Source organism: Limanda limanda, chromosome 2 (assembly GCF_963576545.1).
Source record: "Limanda limanda chromosome 2, fLimLim1.1, whole genome shotgun sequence".
NCBI classification, from domain to species: domain Eukaryota; kingdom Metazoa; phylum Chordata; class Actinopteri; order Pleuronectiformes; family Pleuronectidae; genus Limanda; species Limanda limanda.
Window position 1 is genome coordinate 4,392,774 of NC_083637.1, and position 8,685 is coordinate 4,401,458.

General features: G+C 41.5%; 1 protein-coding gene across 1 annotated transcript; it reads left to right on the forward strand.

Annotated features, from left to right (window-relative positions):
• Positions 1-6,769: 6,769 nt before the first annotated feature.
• On the forward strand, positions 6,770-8,360 carry pvalb7 (parvalbumin 7). The gene is made up of 4 exons (XM_061091589.1): positions 6,770-6,830; positions 6,972-7,101; positions 7,243-7,352; positions 8,335-8,360. The coding sequence occupies exons 1-4, from the start codon at positions 6,770-6,772 to the stop codon at positions 8,358-8,360; spliced, it is 327 nt and encodes a 108-aa protein (XP_060947572.1).
• Positions 8,361-8,685: the final 325 nt, after the last annotated feature.

An 8,685-nucleotide genomic window follows, 5' to 3' on the forward strand; every position in this document is an offset into this window, starting at 1 on the left:
CACACACACACACACACACACACACACACACACACACACACACACACACACACACACACACACACACACACACACACACGATAAACAAATGGTTAATTGATCCAGTGTTGTTTAATAGTTTTCTCTGTTATCTCTGTTGATTCTGATACTTTAGTTTGTCATTTCTTGAAACTTTTGTGTCAATACAGCACCTTTGATTTTAATTTAATTCAATTTGAGAGACAGAAATATTAGATTTATTATTTATTGGTCTTGATGCAGGACTATGCAACTTGGTTTTTAATCTTAATACAGCCGCTTTGAAAAGTAGTTGGATGTTTGAGTGACTGAACATGGAGAAAGTTTCCTCAGCTTCAAACGTCAGTGAAGCTGAACTGTGAATCAGTTAATAAGACTCAGAAGTCATTAAAAACCAGAGTTTATCTCCAATAATCAGCAGATAAACTATTAAATGTGAAGAATTCTGAACAGAGTTTGGTGGATTAGTTACAGCCTTGCAGCTCTTCTGGTTCAGGAAGCAGAGGATCATGGGTAATATCCAGCGTTCAGTTGTGTTTCATCAAAACCACTTAATCACAAAGCCCTACAAAATAAATCCCCACATGTGACTGCAGAGGGCGCTGCTGATCAGTAAAAGATACATAGAGCTGCTTTAAGCTCAAGATAAACTTGTAGTTCTGTGTTTATATTTTCTAATCTGTATCATATCTCTCTGAACAGCAGCAGGTTCATTTGTGCTCTATGTCAACACGTCACATTCACCGTTCAGGCTCGATGAACCACTCCAAAGACAAAACTACCCTCAGCTCTCACACTACATTTTTCCCTTTTGTTCGCTTGGTAATTACAGGCCTGGAGGAGCCGTCTCCACCCTGACTGACAGGGTGAATGTCACAAGCTCCAACAAATCAAACAACCTGCGTTCAGGTTCACGTTCACTGTTGTTTCCAGGATTTAACGAGCAGAGAAAAGAGACCTGGAGAGAGAATAGAAGTATGTGTTTGTTGTGTAATGACTGTGAAATGTGTGTCAGTGTGACTGTGCAAGAAGAAGTGCAATAGAGCATGACGCTGCAAAGAAGAGGCTGTGTGTGTGTGTGTGCTTGTGTGTGTGTGCTTGTGTGTGTGCACATATCGACCCCATGTCTATTTCCATGCAGCCTGAGATGGATCCTCTGTAACGCTGCTCATGATACAGACCAGCACCAGCCATGAAAGCCAGAAACATTTTATCTGTATTTATCTCCAGGGTCTGTTCAGCTGCTGGAGTCTGTTGCGTTTCAACACAACAACTTACAGTTTATTGCATGTCAGCCTTGTGATATAACTTAAGGTAACAGCAGTAACACTTTATATCCGATCCTACAGCTTCATCGTTAGATACTCTCACTCTTTCGTTGTCACTCTCTTCCTCACTCCATCACAATTTTCATTTAAATCAATGTTTATCTGATATATGTTTATTCATCAACTGTCGACAATAACCTTCAATTTAAATGTATTTGCCTTTGAACTGTGTCTTTAATCTCCCATTTGAGAGTTTATGGCTGTTTTTATCATTTCAGAGTTTTTATAGCTGTGAACCATGACATTAAAAGATCCAATAAGGGCGAGCGACAACACGTTTTCTGATTCTCTCTCCGTCCTCCGTCGTCTCACCTTTATTCATCCTCCTCTCTCTGATGTGAATCACATTGTGCCGCGGTAACGGCCTCAGCCCGACTCCCTCTCGTCCTTGACAAACTCCCGACTCGACTCTCCTCAATTGTTTCAGCATTTCATTGAAATAATCACATCCATATGTATTTCTGCATCTCTCCATCTTCTCCCCACCTCCCTCCCCTCCCTGCATCATTTTTATACAAAAGCTGGAGAGTGCTGATGAGGAGAAATTGAACAAAGGAGAAAGAGCTCAGGTGGCTGAGAGAACAGAGGGTCAGCTCAGGGCAGGAAGAGGCAGAGAAGAGCAATTTGTTTTGTTTTTATGCCTCCGCACCGACGACAGTGGCCAGAGGCTTCATGCTTTCTGCTTCTTTAACCTGATATCTCATAAATGCCTTCAGGGAACATTTCAAATTGGTACAAATGATCACTTGGACTGAAATATGAAAGAGAAGTCGGAGGTCCAGGTCCCTTTGGCCTCATGAAACCTGTTTTTGGTTTTGTGAACTCAACATCTCAGGAAAACCTTGAGGGACTTTCTTCAAATTTGGTACAAACGTTCATTTGGACTCACGGATAAACTGATTAGATTCGGGTGGTATTAGCCTCACAACACAAGATTTGGGAACATATCTCAAATTCTACATGTTTTGGGGTTACCACTCTGAAGGTTACAATTAATTATGATACCTAGAAGTTGTGGGAATGGAAACTCCCCCTATATTGGAAATTCTTTGGCTGAAGTCTAATGACAGTTATAGTTATGTGGTTCTATGTCAACAAATATAAGATAAGCAAACATTTCTTTTTGCATTTTAATGTGAGGAATTGTTAGAAGAGTCCAAAGCAGTGAGGCAAGATTTTTCATTGCTGAACAGTTTCTAGACCAGTATATGAAATTTCTTGTCTGGTTTAGTGCTACGACTTCATCAGATAAAAATGCTCCAGGATTTAAAGAAAATTTGACGTTGAATTAAAGTTTTACGGTTGAAAACGTAATAACCAGAAACTGCCAATATCAACTCAAAGGTGCTGAACAGTATCCAGAGCTTTAAAAAGTCAAGTGTGGCTTTTAATAAATAAAATATATCTCATGTTCTTTTACTTTAACTGCCTGCAGCTTTGTAACAGCTCTTATCGCTCATGCATGCACCGATCATAGTTTCATTCATCTCTCTGACTGGAACCAAGATGATTCACGACCTCACAAACGATACGAGTCAGACAGAGACACAGGCTGTCAGAGCTCCCGCAGGATGGAGATCGATGGGTGATAAGACCGACGCAGAGAGGAAGGAGCAATTTATCAATGGAGTTAAGATTTAAGTGAAAGTTGGAGGAGGAGGAGACGTGAGGGGGGAATTAGCAAAGGGATTAGATGAAGGAAGAGGTTGTTTGAGGTGAGAGAGGGAGAGATGAGGACGTACAACCTCAGAAGCAGCGTCCTGCTCTCCTGCTGTCAACGGAGACACAGGATCAAGATGGAAGGAGCTGATCCTGATCTGGTTCATATCTGAAAACAGCTCCTCAAGTAGTTTGACCCTCTGACACCACCCTGAGGATCATTTCAGGAAGCTATGATACAGATGAACTGATATTAACTGATGTAGACATATTCATACATCCAGATCTCCTCTTGTCAATGTCAATTAACAGTAAAACATATACGGAGCTGTCTCTCTAAACCTTATTTTGTCATATTTATACATTCCGTTCACTTTTAGCTCAGTTTTGGTCTCTACCACACAGAGCAGCTGCCTACTCAGCTCCTAAATGTTCCACCTTGTTCTCCAGCTAGTTGCTAACTTTGTCAGTCGGTTGTTTGGTGTTGAAAATAACAGCTGAACTAAAACAGAGGAAAATTGGTTACTTTTCAATTTTAAACTTCATAGAATCAAAAGTAATTGTTTCTCAGATTGACTGAGTTTAGATTGACAGCTCTAAATATTCAGTTCCTCTCCTTCATGCACAGGCTTGTGTGGAGATGTTTATGTAGATGCTGTCATGTGACAATGAATCCGTAAATTCAGATGTTTTATTTCAGCCGTCCATTATCTGTAGTGCTTCATAACACAGAGACAAACAACCACTCATTCTCACCTCAGGTCAATATTTAAATATAACATTTAAGAATTTAAAGTAAACTAAATTAATAAATCCAACCGGACAAGCACCAGCACCGACCTGTCAGTCTCAATGGTTCTTCCTCCTTATCTGGAACCAGGCTTCTCTAAACTTATTTTAAAGTGACAGCTGTGGCAGAGGGAAAATACAGGCTCCATAACCGGGAGATTACCGAATCAGTCAGAGCAGATAAGAGCAAGAAGGACGGATGTGCAGAAAAATAAATAAAGAAGAAGAAGTGAAGAGAGAGAGAAGGCCTGGGTGAAGATAAGGGGGCAGTTAGATAGAGCGGCGTTATTAAAAGGCCTGAGGGTTATTTGTTAGCGCTGCAGAGAAAGAAAGAAAGAAAGAAAGAAAGAAACAAGATGGAGAAAATACTGAGAGGAGGAGAAGAGGTGGTTGGTGAAGGGCTATAAAAGTGACCTCCTGCCCAACATGCTCGACTTACCTCCATGACTCCTCCTCCTGCCCTGTGTGTAACCTCTCTGGGGCATCCATCCATCCACCCACCCATCCATCTATCAATCCACCCATCCACCCATCCACCAATCCATCCATCCACCCATCCATCCACTCACCCATCCATCCATCCATCCATCCATCCATCCATCCATCCATCCACCCATCCATCCACCCATCCATCCACTCACCCATCCATCCATCCATCCATCCATCCATCCTTCCATCCATCCATCCACCCACCCATCCACCCATCCATCCATCATCCATCCATCCATCCATCCTTCCATCCATCCATCTATCCATGCATCCATCCATCCATGCTGTAGCCTTGTAAAATACCTTTTGTTAGTTTTACAAACATTTAAACCAGAGTAATTAAATATTTGTAGCCGTGTGATTTTGGAGGAAAAACGGAGAGACTGTTCTGCAAGAAGCTGATTCACATTCACACAAAATTAAATTCAAATATTGAGGCATACATTAACGTGAATATTACTAAAGTTAATGGTAAAAAACACAATATCACAGTCACTGACCCATTCAGCATCACCTATAGTTTCTTTGTTATCTGTCCGGGAGTTTTAGTGGCGTCTTCTCTTACAAAGAAATGCTCAGGGGTGAAAACTGCAAAGTTAAATATATATTGCAGTTGATCTTCATTTCTGACATTCTGCTCATGCTTCCGTGTTTTTACTGTTTTCGTCTCTGCAGCGCTTGTGTTACACAACATGTTGGGAGCAGGTGTTGCTCTAATGGCTTCCTGCTGTGCGACAGTTTACAGATTAACATATTCTAGATGTTTTTCATAGTTGTTATTGGCCGATCTTAAGAAACAAGCCAGGGTCAGACGCCGAGTGAGATTACCTGAGTTAAAAAAAACAACACTTTATTAATAATACACTTGCTGTGCCGTGACTCACTGCTCACTGTGTTTTTACCAGAGTTTCAATCTCTAACAGTTTCCTTCTGATCTGAAATCGTGTTGACAGACGCTTCAAAACATTAAACTCTTGCCTCCTTCAGGGGAAGTTGACTGAGAGTTCACTACTGAAAAAACTCTTTACGATTAAATTCAGGGCTCGTTTTTAAAGCAAATGAAGAGACAAAGACTCAGAGTCTCAGTGGAGCTAAAACACAACCTCAGAGAAGACAAATCACAGTTTTTCTGTCTCGACCAAACCAAAGTACAAAGACCTGAGACTTGAAGACACTAGTTTGAGACATATCGTTGATTTATCTCATCAGTGGAAAAGTTTAACAGCTCAGCACAAGTAGACTTTCTCTAAATGCCTTTCGCCTCCTGTAAAAGGTGGAAAGAAAGTTGAGACCTAGCGGAGAAGCTGTGACTCGAGACAGAGAGCAGCTCGTTTACGAATTTGAAGGTCGGTTGTTCGATCCCCGGCTCCTTCCGACTGCGTGTGAAAGTCTGTGATTGACAGAGGTGTGTGAGAATGTGTGAGTGTGACTGTGTGAATGTGACCTGTGGTGTCAAGTGCAGAAAAGAAAGGGATGACTGTCACCTGTCCTTTACTTAGAGAGATGGAGTATTTTTAAGGGATTAACATGTCTGGAGGGGAAACATCGAAACTACTCCACCGTGCTCTGCCAGGCTCTTATCCTGTGCAAGGCACATTCACACACGTGCAGACTCACAAATACACACACAACTGAGCTCAGGTCCCTTCTAGACACAAACACGTTCGTCAAAAATTTCAACGTCTTGACAACTAGACACTTGATTCCAGAAGCTGCTGGAAACACAACAAGCCACAGGAGAGACTCCAGCTCAGCTGTGACACCTACTGACCCCCGCAGGCTGCAGCTGTGAACTGCAGCTCAGGTCACATGCTGTTTTCAGCCTTAAGGGGAAAATTCATGTCACATTTTAGCAACAGCTTCACATTCATAAATCAGAGTGCAGTTTTCCAATGTGACATCGAAAGTTTCACTGGAAAGGTTAAAGGTTAAATGCCGTAATGCTGCAGAACTCACACATAGAAAAAAACTAACATGCATTTGAGGAGTTATTGGGATGGAAATTAATACGATAAATCCTCATGTATTCAAATATATGCAGATGTTTTGCCATATTCATAATTTGTAACCAATGTTTGCTGATTGTGGAAATGTCTGGTTTCTGTATAATTTAGCACGTACTTGAACTTATAATGTAAAGTGCCTTTAGCTATTCTATGTTGTGGGAACGTTTTTAAAATAAAACATGTTGAAATACATTATGTTGTACAGCAGAGGTATTTGTATGTATTTCCATCACAGTGGCAGCACCTTGTGTGTTTGTGTATAAATGAGACAACCAGAAGTTTAGAGAGAGATTTCACATTAAAGAAGTAAATCATTTGTGCTCGTGTGGTAACAACCTGCATATTAAAGTGGATCAGTTAAACAGCTTCTCACCGAACCCTCCACCTCCCGTGCTCTTTGAAATATTCTCCTCCTGTCATTTCTTACCCTCTGCCTCCGTCTCTCCGTCTCTCCGTCTCTCCTTCTCTCCAGCTGACAAAATGACGATGACAGATCTGTTGAAAGCTGAGGAGATCAAGAAAGCTCTTCAAGCCTTCGAAGGTCTGTAACCATGGCCGACACAGAGAAGTGAAACCGTTGTTCAATCCACATGAACACACACCATCCTGCTCTGAATGTGTAGAACTGTGCAGCTGGATATGATTTCACTCTTTGTACCATTGCTCTTTTTGCCTCTTGAAGGAGAAACGTTTGATCCAAAAAAGTTCTTTGAATTGGTCGGGATGAGGGCCATGACGGCCGAAAACGTGAAGAAGGTCTTCCGGGTCCTGGACGTGGACGGCAGCGGGTTCATCGAAGAGGAAGAGCTCAAGTGAGGGATTCACAAAGACCCAGAAATACACAAACACACACACACACACAGCAACACGGCTACAGGCAGATAAACAGTAGATTGTGGAGTCGGTACTCTGTCATGTTTACACTGAACACCATGAGGGATGATTCTCTGCAGGTATGTACTGAAGGGCTTTTCCAAGGAGGGCAGAGATCTGACTGACGCAGAGACAAGAGAATTCCTCAAAGCAGCAGACAAGGATGGGGACGGCAAGATCGGCATCGACGGTGAGAGAAAGTTGCTTATGAAACATTTTATTATTTAAGAAAAAGGTAGAAGCCGGACTGGAAGGAGATAGCAACATTCTGACTTGTATTTCTGCAGCAAAGCAGAATCCAACTTAAGATTTGAGCTGAATCCAAACAATGCAATATCAACTGTGTAAATAAATAATATTGTTTGTGTCCAAAATACACAATCTCAAAAACCCACACCTGTTCGGAGAAGTAAACTTACTTTTGTTTGTCAGAAAGTTGCCTGGGAACAAAAGTCACGAGTGCATCTTTGAAAACTTTGAAAACAGTCGTTAAAGAGAAATAAACTGAGCATCTGTTATTAAATTAATAAATATTCAGCGATCGAGTCGATATTCAGAGCAGCAGGATCGTGTCTGAGGGACTGAAGAAAAATGAAGTAGAGTGGGTTTTACAGTGTGGGTCATAACAGTGTTTTGTAATATTATTTGGGCAGAAGACAATTTTAAGAGACATTTTTACTTGTCAAAAAGCACCTGATCCCGGCTGCATTCCATTCAGTTGCTTCCAGGTTATTGTTTAAACCAATAACTGTAGATAAAGATTAACGAGACGTCTCCACTTCCTCCCACGATCCAGGAATATTGTTTTCATAGCATAAAATTACTGATTAAAACCAAACTTTCAGGAAAAATAAAAGTTTGAACATTTATCAGTGAGTTGTTACAAAATACCTTGTGGCTACTATGGCTTTTTAGCTTAGTCAATGTCCCATTCATTGGAGGAGGAGTTGGCTTCACTTTTGAGGAGGAGTCATATCCTCCCCTCTTTACAGTCTATGGTGCATTATACTATTATTTACATCTGAGCTATTTCTGCCTCGACAAGCCAAAAGGCCTTTTTTCTACCTATTGAATTCATTAACAATATAGAAATAAATAATATTTCCATCATTCTCCTTTTATCTGACGATTCTGTCCTATAACTTTTGCACATTTTAACTTTTCTCTTCCAGAGTTTGAGACCTTGGTGCATGAGTAGGAGACAGCTGAACAGCCCCTTCCTCCTCCTCCTCCTCTTCCTCCTCTTCGTCCCTGCATTCATATTTTGTAATGACCACCCCTCCCCCCCAAACTCCTGTCACCTCCCTCTGGACCCCGAGCACGGAGTCACACGAGAGCTGCTCGCTTCCACACCTGAGCAGAACCCGGCCGACAGGGAGTCGCCACGAGGAGAAACACACAGGCACCATAGGAGACATCTTTTATAAATATATATCTCATATCCACTCGCTCATGCTGTTTGGATTTCAGAATCATTCTTGATGATTTCATGAGGATAGTTTGTGGTCTGAAAACAGGTGGTG